Consider the following 21,619-nt stretch of genomic DNA (forward strand, 5'->3'; position numbering starts at 1 on the left):
GCCAAGGCTGTTTCTCTTTTACACACACACACACACACACACACACTCCTCTGAATACATTTCCTCCTCCCACACTTTAAAACAAATGCTTCATTTCCTCTAATGCGTCTTCTTTGTTATATGTATGCTTACCAGTTTAAAAAGTATATATTACAAATAGAGAAGACTTCTGTTTTTATGAGTACAATAACACAAAACAAATAAATATGCTCCATTGTCAAGCCTCTTCAAATCTCCTGTCAGTTGCTGTGGTTCCTGGAGGGGTCATGCTATCTGTTGGTATGCAGGATTGACTAAGTGGGACGTCTGAGGGGAAACCAATTTTCCACATTCAATCTTCCTGCAGATGGCTGCTTTCATGACAATGAAGGCAGCCCAGAGCCCAGCACTGTAGAGTGCATCTGGATATGAATAAGGGGTTATACAAGCATGCAGTAACAGTAGCTACATATCCATTTGTAAGAGAAAGTGTGATTTCGGTGTCAGTGAAATATTGCAGTATGCATTTGCACTACATGACCAAAAGTGTGTGGACACCTGCTCATCTCATTCCAAAATCATGGTCATTAATATGGAGTTGGTCCCCTTATTGCTGCTACAACAGCCTCTACTCTTCTGGGAAGGCTTTTCACTAGATGTTGGAACATTGCTGCGGGGACTTGCTTCCATTAAGGCCCCAAGAGCATTAGTGAGGTCAGGCACTGATGTTGGGTGATTAAGCATGGCTCGCAGTCGGCGTTCCAATTCATCCCAAAGCTGTTCAATGGGGTTGAGGTCAGGCCAGCCAAGTTCTTCCACACCGAGATCAACAAACCATTTCTTTATGGACCTCGCTTTGTGCACAGGAGCATTGTCCTGCTGAAACAGGAAAGGGCCTTCCCGAAACTGTTGCCACAAATGTTGCCACAAAGTTGGAAGCACAAAATCGTCTAGGATGTCATTTTATGCTGTGGCTTTAAGATTTCCCTTCACTAGAACTAAGGGACCTAGCCCGGACCATGAAAAACAGCACTAGACCATTATTCCTCCTCCACCAAACTTTACAGTTGGCACTATGTATTCTGGCAGGTAGTGTTCTCCTTGCATCCGCCAAACCCAGATTCATCCGTCGGACTGCCAGATGGTGAAGCGTAATTCATCACCCCAGAAAACGTGCTTCCTCTGCTCCAGAGTCCAACGGCGGCAAGCTTTACACCACTCAAGCTGAAGCTTGGCATTGCGCATGGTGATCTTAGGCTTGTGTGCTGCTGCTCGGCCATGGTACACCTGTCAACAACGGGTTTGGCTGAAATAGCCGAATCCACTCATTTGAAGGGGTGTCCACATACTTTTGTATTGACAGTATAGTGTATTTAGGCTACAGTGTGTGCTTTTATGGGTGTGAAATGCATACTAGCATGTGTGCGTGGGTCTGAATGTAAGTGTACTGTACAGTATGTGTAAGTGTTAGTTGCTGAGCTCCCTGTCTAACGGCTGACCTGTTGTTCTCTCCTCCGGCCTGATGGGGATAGTGTTCCTGAGGACCCATAAGAGTCTGGAGTCTGTGGATCCTCAGTTCACCATGAGGAGGAAGATGGAACAGCTGAGAGAAGAGCTGGAGCTGATGGAACAACTCAGAGAGGTGTGAGCTTCTCTGTCAATTTCTTTCTCTCCCTCACTCTCATCTGGAAGTGAACTCCCTATCCAGGAGCATTAGGTCCTCGGTTTGTGCATGTGTTAAGGTGTATGTTTTGACCCCTCCTGTCTTCCCTCAGAGTATAGAGAGCAGACTGAAGGTGGCTCTTCCTGAAGACCTGGGCTCCTCCCTCATGGACGGGGTGGTGCTCTGCCATCTGGCTAATCACATTCGCCCACGCTCCGTGGCCAGCATCCATGTGCCCTCGTCCGCTGTGGTACGTCTGGGGGTCAATGAGGGGTTGAAGAGGGATAAGTAGGAATGGGTGATTATTTGTGTTATAGACAGTTATAGTCTGTGTTGAGCTATGTGTTCTATGTGTGACCCCATAGCCCAAACTCAGCATGGCCAAGTGTCGGAGGAACGTGGAGAACTTCCTGGATGCCTGTAGGAAGATGGGCGTTCCCGAGGTGAGACACTCCTGTCTGTTAGATAGTGGCACCGTGACCCTGAATCAACCACTCTATTTCAGATTCACCTGTTAGAGTTGGGATTTGACTGAAGGAAACTGATCCTTGATCTGTTAAGTTTGAATAAATGCTACAGTGCATCATTGGGGTTGGAATCTAGTCGTGGGTGGGCTGATTAGGGATCAGTGAAGCAAACAGCCTGTAGAGGACACATATACTAAACACACTAGAATGGAGCATCAGAAAGGGCTAGATGCTAGTGCTGGGATGAAACTGGACCATTTGACAAGTCTACAACTTCTTTAGGTTATACAGTAATAGTTAGTTCTAGGATATGTATTTGACATTGGGACCAAACCCCTTTTATAATCATCACCTTTAAACAATCTTCCCAGTCAGAGCACAGAGTTTGATCCCAGAACTGGCACCTCCCACTACCTCCTCTGAAAGAGAGAGAGAAAGTTATGACACAAACATTAGAGCTGCATCATCATCATCATCATTACACTGGACTGTACAGGCTTTTGGTCACACCAATTCATGTTTGAATTCAGTCATGGTCGCTAGCATTTCTTAATGAGTGTTCACAGGTGTGAAGAGTTAGACAAATAATTTAGCCAATTAGCTTCAGCCAGCTGGTGTGCAACCGTGGCAAAATTGGTTTGACTTTAGATAGCCTTTGGATAGCCTATCTCTAGGGATAGTTAGGGACCATCAATAATTACACAATGTAAATGGGGCAATATTTTCATGTTGGACATCTTTTAGTTGTCTCATCGAATGCTTTCAATATTTGTATACCACTTTTTACAATTTATAGTTGGTTTGAGGTTTAAGTCATTGAAATTTGGAGCTATTGACCTTTTAAAATATTGTCTCAAGTACATTGTACTTTACTGATGGTCCCTAACTAGCCCCAAAGGGATATTGAATTTCAAACCAAATTGATCATCAGGGCATTAAGATCGTTCTTGTGCAGCTGCGCTCTGAATTGATGGTTACTTGGGTGCTGTGGGAATGTGAGTAGGATTAAAATAAACCCAACCCACAGACAACTGTTACAGTACCCTTCCTTCCGTGACATACGATTATTTCCTATCATCTTTATGACCAACATCATCCTGTTTACACTTTGTAGTCAATTTTGACACTAGAATAGATGTTTTTGACTCCTTTCGATGCCACATAGGCCATTTTCAAAACGATACGTTTCTTTTTAGGGACAATCGCTCTTTAATAAGTGTGCTTGTGTGTGAGTATCAAATTGGCCCAGTGACCCTGGCTCCTCGTTGCTATGTGATTGCTCCTTTTAGTAAATATATTCAATAATTATGACCATTATTTCTGTCGCCCAGTGATTACACATACAGTAGCAGTGGGACTCATTCTTTGGTCATACCCTAGTATAGTAAGCACAGCTGTGATTGTGTTTAAAGGATTCTCTCCACTCAATGAGCCTGGTCAAAACCTCACACTACAAAAGTTGCCTTTCAGTCACTGTGTTTGAGTAGCCTGATGGGACTGTACATTAGAATGCAAAGTATCACCATTACCAACAGTGAGACCGTCTGAGACCTCTTGGCTGCTTCCTTAGACCTCCTGCTTGCTTGCTGTTGCTAGTCTGGTTTTGCTTGTGTAACCTGGCCCTAGCCAACTTGTAATCCTACTGCTTGCTGGCTGAAATGTCGCTGCCTCACTGAAACAGATGCTTTATGCTGGATTGAAAGCTAATGCTAGCAAGTGAAGGTGTAGCTGGCAGACACCGACCGCACCCTCATTGCTCCTAACGCTCCACACCACAGCATGGCCTGCTTTCTGAAAGAGAGATGGAGTTCAGTCTCAGTTTGATAAAATGAGTAAGTCACATACGCTCTCTCAAAAAGCAGCCCTGCACATTGCCCTAGTAACCCACGCCTGCGCAGCCCCGCACAAAAAACACACACCTTGGACCCTGACCTCGGTTCCCAGTGGTTAACATCCTGCTTTGTTTCTCTCTGTTCTGTTTTCCTGCCGGACCACCCTCTATCTTCCTTCTCTTCTTCTCCCCTGAATCCCCTCCCCTTATTTCTCTTTTCTTGGCACTCCCTTCCCATTTTCTTCTTCTTTGTTCTGGTATTTTTTCTCCTATGTGTTGTTCTTCCCCCTCATTATTCTCCTCCACTTCTATCTGGCTGTATTTCTCTTCTTCATCCACAAAATTTGATGTTCCCCCCCCATTCTCCATTCATCCCTCCAACTTCTTTTCCTTTTTCAAATCCTTCTCCCTTCACCTTCATTTACATTGTATGTTACCTCCTCCGCTCCTCTTTGGGGCCTCAGTCGTCCCTCTGCTCAGCATATGACATCATCCAGTGTCACCTGCGGCCGATCCGTGTCACCGTGTGCGCCCTGGTCGCCATGGAGACCCCCACAGAGGGGAGGAACTCAGACAGACAGGGGGAGGACCCGAGTCCAACCCCAAGCCCTGCCCCAGAGGTGTCTACACATGTCGCCTTGGTTCCGTCTCCCGCCTGGCAGCCCTGGGACCTGATTGGCTCGAGCCTAGTACATGTGTTCTGTCTCCTCCTGCTGTTTGTGGCCTATAGCTGGAGCGAGCTGACGTAATGCCACCTGTCAATCTCCTATCAAAGCCCCCCCTCCCGCATGTGCCAACACATCTCCGTCCGCAATCCTCCTCCTCTTTCTTCAACCTCGTTTCTGTGCTCTTCTCCTCTGCCCAGAAAAAGCTGCTGACTCACTCACCTAGTGTGTCTCTCTTTTATTCATGCACACATTACAGATGCACACCAATAAACTCCAATAAATACCAACTCACAACCTCGCACACATGCATTTATATACTGTCCCCATCAATACTGCACATTCCAACTGTTGAAAGAATCCTGGAGCTTGTATACAAGGGGTTTACCGGAAGACTCTTTACAACTCTTTGGCCAATGTGTCAAATCAAGCCTATCATGTTGGACTCTTGTCTTTATTAATGCCCTCTGGGGTCACAGACCGGGTTGCATGGGGTCATACACTGTCTCTTGGTTCCATACAGCCTATCTAGTTTGGGTCCAGGTAAGCACAGAGCATTAATAGGGTTCCTCTATCAAGCTGGATCTTGGCGCTTTTTATTGGTTTCTCTCTTCAGGACACATCAAATACAGGTACAATACTGTCTGCTCAAAGGAAATAGTAAAGCTCAATAGTGATGCCATCTATGACACAAAGACACAACAAACAGTGTATCAGTTTGGACCTAATAAACACACCACTTATGACTAGACTGTAAAATGTCACTACAGAACACTGCCACTAAATAAGGTTCAATAATCACATCACTACTGCACATCTTTACCACCCGACCATCTACAGGTAACTACCAAAATAATGGAAACGCTTGAGTAAATGATGGATACAAAATATATTGAAAGCAGATACTTCCACACAGGTGTGGTTCCTGAGTTAATTAAGCAATTAACATCCCATAGGGTCATGTATAAAAAGGCTAGACAGGCCATTATTTTGGCTACTATGGCAATGTCCCCATAGGATGACAGAGCACAAGTGATCACTGAGTGGTTTGATGAGCATGAAAACGATGTAAACCATATGCCATGGCAATCTCCCTCCCCAGATCGCAATCAAATTTAACACGTATGGGAGATTCTGGAGCGGCGCCTGAGATAGCATTTTCCACCACCAACAACAAAACACCAAATTATGACTTTTATTTGTGGAAGAATGGTGACGCATCCCTCCAATAGAGTTCCAGACAGTTGTAGAATCTATGCCAAGGTGCATTGAAGTTGTTCTGGCTCGTGATGGCCCAACACCCGATTAAGACCCTTTATGTTGGCGTTTCCTTTATTTTGGAAGTTACCTGTACGTAACTTTCATATCGCTATAGTTGATTTACCCTGGGGGAGTTACATGACTACAGTATGTAGAAGTTTTGGGCCGACTATTGTATTATTGTCTTGGTTCAGACTGTAGACTTATTTTCTTACTTTAAAATCTCATGAAGATACATTGGATGGAAGTTTATTTTACCCAGCGACTGCAATTGGTACGCCATTATACTATTAGTTCTGTGTGTTTTAACTCAGCCATTGCTGTGAGGCTTTATAATGACTTGTATATCTGATGGTGTGAATGGAACTGGTAATAAATGTAGTTACCACCTCTCCTATTTTGTGTTGCTGTTCTCTGAAGGATGATGCTGTTCAGATTCTTCATAATGGTTATCCAACATACTCCTACACACACCTGTACTGTCTATGTTCCCTCATCACCATCGTTGCATTGAAAGGTCTTGATTTACTTGTGTTTTGTCTGTCCCACTCATTCCCGATCTCCTCCCCCCACTCTGTTTGTCTCTTCTCTGTGGATCCTCCACAGGATAAGCTGTGTCTGCCTCATCACATACTAGAGGAGAAGGGTATGATAAAGGTGAGCATGACAGTCCAGGCGCTCGTGGATGAGACTTCAACCAAGCAGGCTCTCTTCACGTGAGAGGGAAGAAGACCAACACACCAACATAGACACACCACTTTGTCAAAGTGAACCAACACAAGTTGCCATTATGCCTTTTCCAAAGGACTGTAGCCTATATCTGTCTTCCTTTCGTGATTCTTACAACCAGGGTTTGAAGTTACACATTGATGCGTGGGGCACCCTGACATTCAAAGCTGACAGGGGTGTCCACATTGATGGTTTTTAATTCTTACGAGAGCATCCAGCAGCCTTGGACACTCCTGTAGCTTGAACCCTGCCTACAACAGCTTCTAGAATGCTGCACCGTGTGTGACTATGCATTTCACCCCTCTATTCCTAAGGCCAGGTATATCACCCTCAGTATTAAGAATAAACACCAGACACTCCAGCGTAGCGGTCTCTCTGCTACAGCTTCCCTATTTCAAGATATTTACAATGAAAATGACTGAGAGTATACATTGAAAAGAATCCCCCAAATATTTCACTAATAGGTAATATATTTTAGGTTTAGTTCTGTATATTGTATTATGTTTTACTTTTAAATGGATCTCTCACCACCTCTGTAGGGGTTGAAGTATTGTCTTAACATTATGGGAACATTGTGTTTTGGTTGTTGAATCAGGAGTGGTTGTGGGTATGTAACTCAGGGTAGGTGTGGGCTTACTACACTGTCATGCTTCATTCCGTAGCCTGCTTCTCGGTCTATGGTATTACTCTAACATTGTGTGTGTGCCTGACTGCATGCGTGCGTGTCAAAGAGAGTGACAGGAGTCATAGTTAGCCAGAATGAAAAAGAAGGTTTGCATTCCCTAGTACATTGTATACTGCTAAATAACCTCGAAGCGTGGGGTGATGCTGACCATGCTAGGTGGTCATGTAGGACCTACAATGTTAGCGTTTAAAAGTAACTGATACATTCACTGATTTAGAGACTGTTAGCAGTATCTGAAGAGTTGATGCTTGAGCACCCAATATCCCACAAAACAGCAGAACACTCCAAAATAAGAATACTAAGTGTGTGTGAGCAATGGTGTTGGGTTTTGTATTGTACAGAAATGCATTTTATACAGCTTGGTATCCAAAGCATAAACTTTAGCAGTAAAAACAAACAATGTTTCACTGGATAGATTTGACAGTTGCCAAAACTAAACTGTTTTTTCAGAGCACTTATGAGACAGCAATTCATTAAAGCTAGAATCCTTAATTGAAACAATGACAGAGGCCACCCTGACTTTGTTTTGGTAAAAAGCTGAGGGATGGGCCTGAATAAATGTAACCACTCTCAAATTCATAGACAGCTATGAATGCAAGGTCTGACCATCCATGATATAAAAATGAGTTTTAACCATGTTTTGAGGCTATACTGTGTTTGTTTACAAACATTGGGAGAAAAACAAGTTTTTAATCTGGGTTCCGATGGGGTACGACAGTTTAACTAAGCTTGTGAGGCATTTATGAGTTATATTCAAGAATCAATCAAATGGGTATATCATTCATTTATAAGTCCAAAAATGGATGTAGCAACTAATGATTCCAGCTTTAATGTTTTTGAATATGGTTTGTACTATTCCAATGATCTAAATGTCTTTAGACGTATGGTAAATGTTATGAAAAGTAGTGACGTGAAGTGCCAATGTGGTGGTTCGTGCAAGTGGGTTTTGTATTTAGAAAGTATTGTAGTAGTATATTTCTTACTTTATGGGGCGACCCGACCAAATTCACATAGAAATGTGAGGTATAGCTCATTGAAAGGTAGATCTGTTCCATCTACGCTATTTCTATGCATCCCGTTCTAATATCTAACACCAGCTTCAAACAGCTGAAAATACAATCGTTATGGAAAATATTTCACAGCGGTTTAGAAGGTACAATGATTATCTACGCTATATTGGCTTGTTTTTTCAAAACTGAAATTTGAAACCAGGAAATGGCAAAGCAATTTCTGCATAGTGAATATTTTAAGTCACCACCACACTCCTCAGGCAAAGTGAACATTCTCTTAGCAATGGGATCACTCCAGATCCTGATTCTAATGTAGAATTCAAAGTAACAACAATTACAACACTACTATTCATGTATATAATGTAGCTAATATTTAATATAATTTACAATTACTATATATATATATACATATAAAATATTATGCACAGTAATCCTACTTTAATACTCAAAGTAATTTCCTTTTCACCAAGCTAAATAGAACTACTCAGGTGCTAACATTTGACTACCAGTATCTCTTCTCCCAGTTAACATTTCCTCCTATATTTTGATAGAAAATAATGTATAAACTAAAAGGGAAATATGACAAGGATATTTTCTTAGGAGAAAGTGACTGTAGCTTATAGTTTCCTTATGGAGGTTTGGGCCGTGTGCTGCAAACCTGGCAGTTTAGAAACCTAAAAATTGTCAATACTTTTAGTTCATTGATTAGTCAAGTCAATCCCTTGGGCCTTCAGGTGTGTGTGGCTGCCTACAGGCCTGAAATTATCTGCACTTTAAAGAGACTGTTTTGGCAACTGACAAATCTCAGAGCTCCATTTTAAATGTGTATGACATTTATTTGAACTACACAAATGTGCTAAATGTTTTTACCAGTGTAACTATTGACTGCTGAGTTGAGCAGTTTTGCCCTTTTCTACCTTTCTCTGTTTATAGTCCTGAAAGCTTGTACTCAGTTTTGCCCTTTTCTACCTTTCTCTGTTTATAGTCCTGAAAGCTTGTACTCAGTTTTGTACTTTGGGAGGAAATGTTTTTTTCATGTTTAGGTTTCTTAAAATTGACGTACCATTTTGTACCTCGTCATATTGGTGTACAGCAATTTGGATTTTATTGCATGAAACACCCCTTTAATGTTGCCTTAACTGCTGTGAATAATGTATATATTTCATCACTATCAGTAAAGACCTTATCTGTAAAAAGCGCATCGTCTTATGTTCTATAGTCCACCTACATGTATTTTGTATTGGTCTCAGATGTCAACGTGTATAAGCCTAAGGTCATAAAATGGAATCAAAAGTAATAACCTTTATTTCAGAAATACAGTTGGAGTAACCACATGATTCGCAAGCAAGCTCCTCTTAACACCAAACATCCTGGCCCCACTATTGTCTGTTCTGAGGTTGACTCAACATAGCAAGTGTGTTCATTTCAGCTCACAAGGCACATCAGGTTAATTTTAGCTCAGCCTCTCTGGATGGGACAGGTGGACAATACCAGGTGCACAGTTGGGGTAGAAAGCACAGAAGAGGGTTCTGGTCCAGCAGTCAGTCTTAAGCGTTGAGGAACTTGGCGTGGTGCTTGATGTGGTCGGTGATGAAGGAATAGATGAAGAAGTAGCTGTGGTCGTAGCCCTGATGGAAACAAATGGCACTGTTTGACACTGCATTTTACATCAGTAAACAAGCACATACTGTATGGAACTGGCAGCAGGGAAATCACACAGGAAGGTCACCAACCCTAGTCCAGTACAGTGGTTCCTCCTTTAAAATGTTGCTAGAATTATATGGCACTTTATTTCATTGTCAGCCATTTTTAACAATGCTAGTTTGACAAGCATTTGATTGACATTAGAAAATGTAAAACCTTTTTTGTGAGAACATAGTATATGTGATTGATTATGAAATGTAGCTTCATTAATATTATGCTGTTTCTATTCCAAGAAAAACAAAACCATCGGGGTTTCCGTTAGGCTGGAACGGAAAATATGGCGCCGTACAACGTGACGGCCGGGAGTAGGCTACAGTACTAAGAGGATTATAAATTCATATCTAAGGGGCATTTTTCATTAGGGCAAAACTGATCAGTGAGAATATCTAAAGGGGCTTTTATATAATGAAATTAACAATATTTGAGATGATTTCATTTATTTAACCTAGAGTGAGCGAGAAAAAGGCCATTCATGAACATGGTGTGAGACACTCACTAATTTGAAAATGAAGCAAGTTTGTTATTTAGAGGGAGAGAAACCAAAAGCCACCTCATGGGTCTCCCGGTGGCGGCCGGCACGGGTATCGAACCAGCATCTGTAGCAACGCAGATTGCACCGATAGTGTTTTAGACTGCTGCGCCACTCAGGGGGGCGCCACCCAAAGTTTTTAATGCTGATCAATTGCCTTTCACAAAGTACCTTGTCAGCTCAGGGATTTGATCTTGCAACCATTCGGTTACTAGTCCAACGCTCTAACCTCTAGGCTACCTGCCGCCCCAATGTAGGTGCCGAGGCTTTATGACTGTGCCATCAACTTGATTATTTAGCAGACATCAACACAGCTTAAGAATATCAGGGACTATAATTTAACATTTTCATTTCTCCATGCTTGTCTCAGTCAGCACGAAACGGTGCTGAAATAGTTGACCACAGCGGGTAGGATATAGATAGATAGTGGAGATTATTTTGTTTTCAAAAAACGAAATTGAGCGTTTAAGCTGAATAAAAAGTCCAAAATAATATCAATAAAGGCCAACATACATTTTTTTTTTTTTAAAGGGAGAGAAACCAAGGACATCCCGGCCAGCCAAACCCTCCCCTAACCCGGAAGACACAGGGGCAATTGTGCGCCGCCCTATGGTACTCCCAATCACGGCAGGATGTGATACAGCCTGGATTCGAACCAGGGACTGTAGTGATGCCTCTTGCAGTAAGATACTGTGCCATTCGGGAGCCATGACCAATATATATTGTCCTACTAATAACCCATCCTAGAAACGTTGTTTGCAGAATTCACAGCCCGATACGCTTGTGAAAAACAGGGTTAATAATGATACTTTTTCCACCTTGCACATGTTAAAGGTTCCAATTGATAATGTTTCTTAAAAATCAATTAGTATATTTGAGTTTAACCACAATATTTGTTCTGGTGGATTAAACGGAAATTGCAACCAATCACGGCCGGTTGTGATACAGCCAACCTAACTAAGAAATACATTTGAAGATGGGGGAGAATTCTCCTTCTAGGCAAGTCTTGTCCTGCTAATAGCACTGTACAACGTGTGTGTTTGAAAGAGTATTTTCCAGTAAGAAACCATTTCTTTACCATCATTAGCCTACTTTGTTCAAATATTTATGTAATTCAGTGATATTTATTCCCATAGTAATTCGTTATGGATCCATAACTAAACATCTGCATTTGAAAGAGTATTTATTTTATCATTATTTTATTAACGAAAGCATAAAGATGCTGATAAAGAAATGCAGTACAGTATATGCTTTATCCGATATTGAGGTTGCATGAGGTCTCCCACACGCACTTTAAAACATTTGGATAATAAAGAATTTAAAAAGAGAATTCAGAAGATAGAAGCCGCCTGCATTTATTTTTATTAGGCTACTGTGCAGTCTGACAAGTAAACAGCCTGTAGTAAACATGGTAAAGTGGCTAATTCCTTACATAAGGGAGAGCCGGCCATGTCCTGCTCTCCTGTTCTCGGTGACCTCAAGTACTCATCAACTCTGTCTAATGCTTTTTCGGATTACATCAGTCATGGACAGTACTACAGTACACTTGTGAAAAACAAGTGTTTGAAAACCTGTTTTCAAAATGCCTCCAGCAAACCATCACTAATGTAAATAAAAACATAGCATCCTGTTACATTCTTTATTGTAACCACAATGTCACAAATAATTTGTATCTACCTTTCCAGAGTTTAGGATTTACAAGTGTGCACTTTTCATGTCATTTTTCGTTAAATCCCATTCGGATTTAAGTATAACTTTTGACTGACGCCTTCAGGGAGAGGTCTAATGCTCTAATATTTAATCATTTCTGCCCTCCGAATTCATATCCAAGGGCATTTTCTGCACCTTTATTAGTTACATTCTAACTAAAACAAATGTGCAGACAGGCACTAATAACATAAGGAATGTTTCCCTAGTCAGTGCCATTATTAGTGCAATGCCTCTTAAAGTGTTGCTCTGTGCTACCCAGTGGGGTGGGGGTCCACCCCCACCTTCCCAATGGGCTAGATCCGTCTTGTGCACTGCTCTGCGGCCCGTCCAGTGCCTCCTGCCTTGAACCTCGTGCGCCTACCGCAATCTCGGTGCATTCAGCTGGAGAATTGCAAGGCAATACCATTGTGCGCCACTCGGGAGCCAATATATATTGTCATGCTAGAAATGTTGTTTGCAGAATTCACACAGGGTTAATAAAATATCTGTGAGAATATCTAAGGGGCTTTTATATCATTTTAATTTGCAATAATAATAATAGCTCTGTTTCGAAAATAATATTTTGGAGATTTCGTTTTCAAATAACGTAAAGTGAGCAAGAAAAGGGCCATTCTTGAAAATGGGGTGAGACATTGTTACTAATTTGTAAATAAAGCCAGTTTGTTACTTAGAATTATTTATTTCTGTTTTTAGAGGGAGAGAACTCAAAAGCCTACCATCACCTCATGGGTCTTCCGGTTGCGGCCAGCACAGGTATTGAACCAGCATCTGTAGCAACGCAGTTTGCACTGCGATGCAGTCTTAGACCGCTGCACCACTCAGGCGTGTACAATATGACCGGTCGGGAGTAGGCTACAGTACTACAGTAAGAGCAAAATAACATTTCTACACCCTAATTATAATCTAAGTTTCTCTTAGAATAAAACCTTAGTGTAACAACAGTTTTAGTAAATAATACTGATGAGTAGTAACAAAAAAAGTGTATTTTTAGAGACACAGTAGCACCTTTGGACCCAAAAGCATAATCACTGCTCAAACTCCCCCTTGCGCTGGTCTGGAGAAATGAAGTAGTGACGCAGGGTACTGTGTACTGGCAAAACTTTTAGTTGACCAACCACTGTAGGCATTTCAAGATCAAACAGTTGCTATAGTTGGTCTTTGGGTGGCAGCACTCACCGGCTGCAGCCTGAACACAACAGGAATCTTCTTTTCTGAGCAGGCGGCGATCAAGTTGTCAGGAAGCAGCTGGCTGGCCGACAGAAACTGGTCATCACGACCCTGGTCGATCAGGATGTCCAGCTGTGGGCCGGAGTATGACGCTGCCAGTACCGTGGCATCATACGCCTGGAAAGGAGGAAAAGGAGAGGAGGAAGAAACTCATGTTATTCTGGAATTCCACTCCTCAAGGTCAGACCTGTAGTTTGTGATCCCATTGATTTGGCCAGTCCCCCTGTAACCCCATACTGTACCTCCCAGGTCTTCTTGTCTTCTCCTAGGTACCCAGAGAAGGCCTTCTGACCCCAGGCACACTGGATGGGGTTACAGATGGGGGCAAACGCAGAAACAGCCTGCAGAGAGAAAGGGATGAAGAGAAAGGGATTCATTCATACGTTCAAAATATGTTGAGATCATAATGAAAAGACTTCCAAATTGCATGCCTTGTATTTTCCAGGGTTCTTCAGGGCGCAGATGAGGGCTCCGTGTCCCCCCATAGAGTGGCCGGAGATGGACATCTTCTCTGGGTCAGCAGGGAAGTTAGTGTTGATCAAACGAGGGAGCTGAGAGAGAGGGAAAAAATAAAGAGTTGGGAGGTGGTGATTAGCAGCGCATAGCAGTATCAACGGATTCACAATAGTAATAGCTACCATCAGCATGACTACTATTATCATTTGACTGACACACCTCCTCAGTGACATAGGTGTACATGCAGTAGTTGGTCTTCCAGGGCTCCTGGGTGGCGTTAACATAGAAACCAGCCCCCGTGCCAAAGTCCCAACTCTCATCTTCACCCTCGATGTTACAACCACCTGAACATCACAAAGAGTAGGAAGGTCGGGTGGGAGCTATAATTACTATTAAAAGGTGGGCATGAGCATTGATTTAGTAAGGGGTGACTTATGCAATCAGTAAAGCGTGTGCGTACGTACGTGGGCTGGTGTCTGGGGCGACGATGATGATTCCGTGCTCAGAAGCTGCCTGCTGACTGCCAGCCTTGGTGATGAAGTTCTGCTCTGTGCATGTCAACCCTAGAAGCACACAGTGAGACATGAAGGACAACATTTTCCACACACATAGGTAAAATCTATGTAGTTGATCAGATATTTATTCTAGATCTGAGCAAGTATACAGGCAAGATCTTGACGATTAGTTGAATCAGGTGCGTTGGTCTTGGGATAGAACAAAATCCTACCCATTCTGGGCAGGGATGGTGACCACTGTCTTTATGTAACATATGAGAGACCATGGACTGTGAGAACTCACCAGAGAGCCAGTAGAACACGGGACACTTCTCATTCTCAGCTTTAGGAGGCAGGTAGACAGCGACCTTCATTTTACACTTCAGCTCAGTGCTGGGTAAAGAAAATGTTTTACATCAAGTTTCCACCCGAGCCATATGGGCACTTGTAAAACTATAATTTGTGTATTCCAAGGGGGGAAAACAGCAGTGTGTTCCATTGATGTATAACGGTGAAACCGAAATTAGCTAACAGACTGTCTGTGACTTAGCCGTTACAGGATCGGTACTGTTTGGGGTAGCACAGATAATTTTTCAATAGCATCTTCGTTCTCGATTCGGCCAAAAATATATATTCCAAAAATGTTAAGTTGCAGGTGGTTTGTTTGAATTTAGAAAATGCTCTGCTATTAAAATAATTGTTTTGCTCCATGAACAATGTGTACGCCAAAATCTTGTCCATTTCAAATCTTCCCTCATTGATCGAGACAGGTGTGTCCATGACATGCAGCACTTTGGGGTGGACAGAGTTCTGAATCATTGAGAGATTTGAAATAGACAAGATGGTGGCGTACACATTGTTGGATTATTTCATTGAGCAAATGAAAAAAAATAGCATTTTCTAAATTCAAACGAACAAGACGTGTGAAGATACATGTTTAGCCGAATTGAGAACGAAGATAGTATCGCAAAGTTACGGTTGGTCGAAAATTCTCTGCTATGCCAAACAGTACATATACTAATGGGGCATCACATTAGCCTGTTACAATCTGCTAGCTAAAACAGAATATGAGCTCTCTGGAGATGAGTGTAGTTTCACGGGACTAGCTCACCTGTCATGCTCGAACACCTTCTGGTAGCCGCCACTGCATTTGTTGGATGACACTTGGACGAGGGCCATAGTTCGGTTACCTTTGGCAAGTCCACAAGGGAAAGAGTTATATTGTAAGGGACATTCTTTCATAAATGTTGCTGATACAGTTTTGCGTAGACCAGACAACATTGCATTTGGAAAACTCTCTTTCTTAGCTAGCAACTACTAGCATGCTAAAACTGTTGCAAAGACCCTTTTCCAGTAAACGACACTGACGTCACGCACTGGTGCGCGGTAAGAAAGCCATCGCCATCTGCGCCCATTCAACATGCACCTTGCGTAAACATGCACCTTGCGTTATAAATGTCTAAACTAAATCACTTTTGGGGGTTCCTATGCGGTTACAATGATGTTTTAATTATTTAATGAACAGTTATTTGGTTATCTTTATTTTGGCTGCAGCAGTTGTTAGCTAGAATGTTAACGCTCATTGATATAGGCTAGGCTGTAGCAAAAGCTAGCCAAAGAGCCATTTTACTGGTTGAAGTTGAAGTGTTTAAGTATAATGCAGTTGATTTGCAATGAAGACAAACACTATTTTAAAACAGGTCATTTCATAATTCAATTATAACCCAAAAGTACTGAGAAATGCACACTCACAAGCAACATGTATATATGCTTTTTCTTTACTGGCGTTCTACAAGGACTCATGCACCAATTTACGCGCATCGCCCTCGTGCGGCTATGTTTGCAAACACAGGGGTTACATCCACAGATGCATTCAAAAATAGAATGGAAAGTTGGTCAAAGTCATTCCACAGGGCAGGATACCCGACCAAGATAGGCCCAAAACACAGCTGTGCTAGCTACCTTATGAACAGTAACATCTTCAAAAAGCAACCACTTGAAAGCATGCATGGTGCAGCCTCTGTAAATCGCTAATGATCAATCGATGAATGGTATAAATCCTTCATAGCAAGAGAATGCAGAATTTGGCACATTGTATCGGTTTCTGTGTAGCTGTCTGACTTATTCCAGCGAACCAGAGCCACCCATACTCTGCAAGCAAGCTGCACGTAAGACGCTAAATAACTTCTACTTCATGATCATAGAAACACGGCAAATAAGTGTTAATTTACACTATACATACCTTGTTAAATCACGATTATTAAGAATAACTTCACTTTGGTTCCTGCTACGTCTCCGCTGCTTGGATTTAGTAGTCCAACGTGAGGTTCGACGTGAAACGTCATGGAGATACCGCCCCTTGAATCTTCAAGCATATGTCGATATGCAACCGAAAGGTTGCGTTGTTGTCAAAGAAAAGTTTAAGAGGCACTGAAATTATTGTTTTTAAACAAAAAACATAAATTTGCCTCACTGTTAAAAAAAATATTCAGTATGACTATAACAGCATCGATCCCCGGCTCTGACTTTGCTACTTTACTGAGGAAAAGTGTACATACTATGCCTGTGATGTGGTTGCCCCACCTAGCTTTCTCAAGATGAATGCAATAACTGTTAACAACTTAACAGTTATTGCATTGCTCATTAACATATTTTAAGGCGTGCCTTGTAAGAGGCTATATTTGTTGTAACTGTGAATGAGAACGCTGTACCCCAACAGAATACGGTAATATACTGTATTGTAGGAATTCTACAAAGGAATTCTCCCCACCTAGCTTTCTCAAGATGAATGAAATAACTGTTAACAACTTAACAGTTATTGCATTCATCTTGAGAAAGCTAGGTGGGGCAACCACATCACAGGCATAGTATGTACACTTTTCCTCAGTGAAGTGTACATTTGTTTTAAAGCCATTAAGTCCTTTCTGTAATTTCAACACTAAAATATTGTGTTTTACCGTACTAATTATAGTGCCTTGTGGGAAAATGTTGTGGAAGGGGAAAGTGTCTCTGGCTCATTAACATATTTTAAGGCGTGCCTTGTAAGAGGCTATATTTGTTGTAACTGTGAATGAGAACGCTGTACCCCAACAGAATACGGTAATATACTGTATTGTAGGAATTCTACAAACTTTGTCCTAAAACTCGACAGCAGCTTACTGGCCAATTGCTGCCAGTAATTTACTGTAATTCAGAATACAGTACCATACCGCAATTTGGAATGCGTTTTATGCTCGCTTCGAGGAAAGCAATACCTAAGCATGCATGAGAGCACCAGCTGTTCCGGATGAATGTGATGTGAGCAAGACTTTTAAACAGGTCTACATTCACAAGGCCGCGGGGCAAGACGGATTACCAGGACGTGTCCTCAGAGAGTATGCGCGGACCAACTGGCTGTAATACCCACATGTTTCAAGCAGACCACCATAGTCCCTGTGCTCAAGAAAGTGTTGGTAACCTGCCTAAATGACTACCGCCCTGTAGCACTCATGTCAGTAACCATGAAGTGCTTTGAAAAGCTGGTTGTGGCTTACATCAACACCCTCATCCCGGAAACCTTAGACCCACTCCAATTCGCATATCGCCCAACAGATCCACAGATGAGTTCATCTCAATCGCACTCCACATTGCCCATTCCCATCTGGACAAAAGGAACACCTACTGTATGTTACAATGCTGTTCATTGACTACAGCTCAGCTTTCCACACCATAGTGCCCACAAAGCTCATCACTAAGCTAAGGACCCTGGGACTAAACACCTCCCTCTGCAATTGAATCCTGGACTTCCTGATGGGCCGCCTACTGGTGGTAAGGTTAGGCAACAACACATGTGCCACGTTGATCCTCAACACGGAGGCCCCTCAGGGGTGCGTGCTCAGTCCCCTCCTGTACTCCCTGTTCACTCACGACTGCGTGGCCAAGCACGACTCCAGCGCCATCGTTAAGTTTGCTGATGAGACAACAGTGGTAGGCCTGATTACAGACAACGATGAGACAGCCTATAGGGAGGAGGTCAGAGACCTGGCAGTGTGGTGCCAGGACAACAACCTCTCCCTCAACGTGAGCAAGACAAAGGAGCTGATCGTGGACTACAGGAAAAGGAGGACAGAACATACCCCCATTCACATCAACGGGGCTATAGTGTAGCAGGTCAAGAGCTTCTAGTTCCTTGTTGTCCACATCACCAACAAACTATCATGGTCCAAACACACCAAGACAGTCGTAAAGAGGGTACGACACCACCCCCCTTTGTGTTTACACTGCTGCTACTCACTGTTTGATGTATGCATGGTCACTTTACCCCTACATACATGTCCAAATTACCTCGACTAACCTGTACCCCCGCACATTGACTCGGTACTGGTACCCTCTGTATATAGCCTCGTTATTTTATTATGTTACTTTTTATTACAGTTTTTACCTTTATTTTCTTAACTCTATTTCCTGAACTGCATTGTTGGTTAAGGGCTTGTAAGTAAGCATATCACGGTAAGGTCTTGTTGTATTTGGTGCATGTGACAAATAAAATTTGATTTGAACATGCCAAGTTAGTTATCCTAAACTGCTATGTAAACTAATCATCTGTGTTGAGAAACCATCAGTTGCCTAACACCGGAACTGACCAATGAAAGATATAAATGGGCATTTCCTGATATCATGTAACACCCACATCATGAAACGCCCCAAATTGCGGTCTGCAGTTACATCATATTCCATTTTTGTATCACCAAAAACCTTTTAATAAACACTAGTGGGCACATGGTATTGTTGCTTTTCACTTATTAACATATTGAGGCATGTATTGTAAGAGGCTATATTTGTTGCACCCGTTAGTGAGAGTGCTGTACCAAATTAGGTGATATGTGGTAGTGGTTATCCAACAATTACATTTGGTTGCTTTAGTCACTATCAATTTAAAACCGTTTAAGGCCTGAAGTGTAAGTGATCTATAACACCAACTATCAGTTGGCTTGCTCTAATATACAATCACAATTTCACTATTAGCAATTGCTGATTTTATTTTCAATACAATTTAACAAGAAAGTACTGTATTGTTGTTTTGCTATATTTACTGCAGCATACTGTAAATGATGGTCCATTGTGGAGAAATATTGTGGGAGGAGAAAGAATCGCTGGCTCATTAACATATTTGTTGCACTCATTAGTGAAAGTCCAATTTAAGTGATACAGTATGTGGTAGAACTCTAACAATTACATGTATAAAGGGGTAACGGGTCTTTAAACCTTTTAAATGGTTAAATATTAACACATTTAATTTGTGGTTTTGCTGTGTAATCATGGCCAGATTGGAAGCCTTTGTTTAGGCTTCTAGAAGTGCAAGTGACCCAAAACACCTAGTAATCTTTAATATGCAAATGCTTACAGCCAACCTGCTGGCTCTAATCCCTTGTAATTATAGTGAAATAATTTCCATACAGTTTAATAGTCACTTTTACTATATTGTCCTGTGTTTCATTGCTCTGGCATCAAGTTACCGTGAATGTCTTAGTATTGTAGTGGCACTATCCAAAGATAGTCAGAGATATATCATAAGATATGTTGTAATTAGAATTATTTTGAAGACCAATGTATCTTTAACTACAACAACATTTTCAGTAACAGTCACAGAAATGTTTTACTTGCTATGACAGTGATGTGTTTTTTATCAACCTTGGTTGAATGCACCAACTGTAATTTGCTAATGCCTGCTAAATGACCAAAATGTAAAAATGAAAACTTGCAAAGAACACTGGATAATATATTGCTGCATGGGCAATTCCAGTAATATACTGTAAATTAGATTACAGTAACATATTTGGTAACGTAAAAAGGATTACTGCAGAATGGATTGCAGTAGCTGTACAGTAAAATAAGTTACAGTTATTTACTTGCCAAATGCTGCCAGTAAATTACTATACATTTTACAGAAAATGTTTTACAGTGTTGCCGCACTCATCAAAATGGAAATGCCAATCAGCTCAAAATAAACCTTGCTCGGCTGCAGTCTAGTTTGAAGAAGACATCAGCTATCTCACTGCTGCGGATGCTGAGTGATACTCATTCCCCAGCACTTTTGTTGATGAGTGTGGCATGACGCATGCAATCTGCGAGTGTCAAGCTATTTGGATTATAAGAGCACTTCTCCTCTGTCAAATATGCTTCTTTATGAGTATGCAGCTGGGCACATGCTTGTATATGATGCCTTCATGTATGATAGCTGTCATTACCATCTTCTGCTGAATGGTGTATGCTTTGATGGTGATGTGGAAGATGAGAAGGGACAGACCTAGAGTAGGCATGTCTGGTGTGAAGAAGTAGGGGCCATGTCAGCAATGGGCTTCTTCTCCCTGTCTCCTTTCATCCTTCTGCACTGACATTAAATCATTGACAGATAAAAGCAAATTCTTAAAGGGAAATTTCACTGCTGCTCTATTTCACTATATATGGCAATTTATATTATTAACAAATGATATACATCATAAAAATGGACAATTTCCTCACGACATGCATCTCACCTGTAGAAATGGGCCAGCTACATTTTCTGGTTGTAAGCAGACCCCAATATCCAGAATTCATAGTGATTTCAAGATGTGAAGAACTGCCCCGTGGAGGTGTATCCAATTGAACAGAAACCTCGAAATGTCTGTTTGTAGCCAGAAGATTTTGAAACGGAACTGAAGTCTCAACTGATGAGGTTGCCATATCGTCGAACATTGAAAAGGGATGCTATTCCATCGTTTTCCCCCTTCACTTTAAAGAGGAAGGCATCCGATCAGCCAACATCAGTGCAGCAGAAAGAGGACAAGCTGAGGTAAGGTAGCTAACTAGGGAACCTACATTTGTTTATCTAAACTAAAATCTAGCCAGCTAGCTTTCATAATACGTTGGCTAGACATTCCAAAGCATACCAATGTAAATAGCCAGCTGCTAGTTGGCATGCTAACTGCAGGAATGTCCACCAGGGCTGTTGCCAGGGAACTGAATGTCCATTTCTCTACCATAAGCCGCCTCCAACATCATTTTTTAAAGAATTTGGCAGTGTATAAAACTGGCCTCACAACCGCAGACCATGTGTAACCACGCCAGCCCAGGACCTCCATACGGGCTTCTTCACTGGCGAATGTAGAGAGTATAGAGATATTGTTATCCACGTCGGCACCAACGATGTTAGGATGAAACAGTCAGAAATCACCAAGCGCAACATAGCTTC

At 41.9% G+C, this 21,619-nt stretch overlaps 2 protein-coding genes across 9 annotated transcripts in view; one reads left to right on the forward strand and one right to left on the reverse strand.

The window, feature by feature from the left end:
* Window positions 1-9,827, forward strand: part of LOC109870973 (leucine-rich repeat and calponin homology domain-containing protein 1) — a 96,271-nt gene extending 86,444 nt beyond the window's left edge. For 4 of the 7 annotated variants that reach the window (XM_031805596.1, XM_031805598.1, XM_031805597.1 and 1 more), the window contains 4 exons: window positions 1,512-1,621; window positions 1,755-1,892; window positions 2,008-2,085; window positions 4,405-6,262. In XM_031805596.1, the coding sequence (XP_031661456.1) occupies window positions 1,512-1,621; window positions 1,755-1,892; window positions 2,008-2,085; window positions 4,405-4,689 (611 nt within the window). In that variant the 3' untranslated portion in view covers window positions 4,690-6,262. Of the gene's footprint in view, window positions 1-1,511; window positions 1,622-1,754; window positions 1,893-2,007; window positions 2,086-4,404; window positions 6,263-6,471 lie in introns of those variants that run through there. The other 3 variants (XM_020461700.2, XM_031805600.1, XM_031805601.1) reach the window with 1 other exon arrangement.
* On the reverse strand, window positions 9,577-17,009 carry LOC109870885 (S-formylglutathione hydrolase). Of its 2 annotated transcripts, none has more exons than XM_020461570.2 (9): window positions 16,652-17,009; window positions 15,521-15,599; window positions 14,714-14,802; window positions 14,380-14,478; window positions 14,135-14,259; window positions 13,891-14,010; window positions 13,702-13,800; window positions 13,409-13,576; window positions 9,577-9,917 (listed from the first exon to the last, which is right to left on the reverse strand). In XM_020461570.2, the coding sequence occupies exons 2-9, from the start codon at window positions 15,586-15,588 to the stop codon at window positions 9,837-9,839; spliced, it is 849 nt and encodes a 282-aa protein (XP_020317159.1). In that variant the 5' UTR covers window positions 15,589-15,599; window positions 16,652-17,009; the 3' UTR covers window positions 9,577-9,836. The 2 variants fall into 2 exon arrangements, with proteins under 2 accessions (XP_020317159.1, XP_031661462.1); XM_031805602.1 differs by lacking the exon at window positions 16,652-17,009 and adding an exon at window positions 16,162-16,200.
* Between the last annotated feature and the right edge of the window lie 4,610 nt (window positions 17,010-21,619).

Source organism: Oncorhynchus kisutch, linkage group LG26 (genome assembly GCF_002021735.2).
Source record: "Oncorhynchus kisutch isolate 150728-3 linkage group LG26, Okis_V2, whole genome shotgun sequence".
Classification (NCBI taxonomy): domain Eukaryota; kingdom Metazoa; phylum Chordata; class Actinopteri; order Salmoniformes; family Salmonidae; genus Oncorhynchus; species Oncorhynchus kisutch.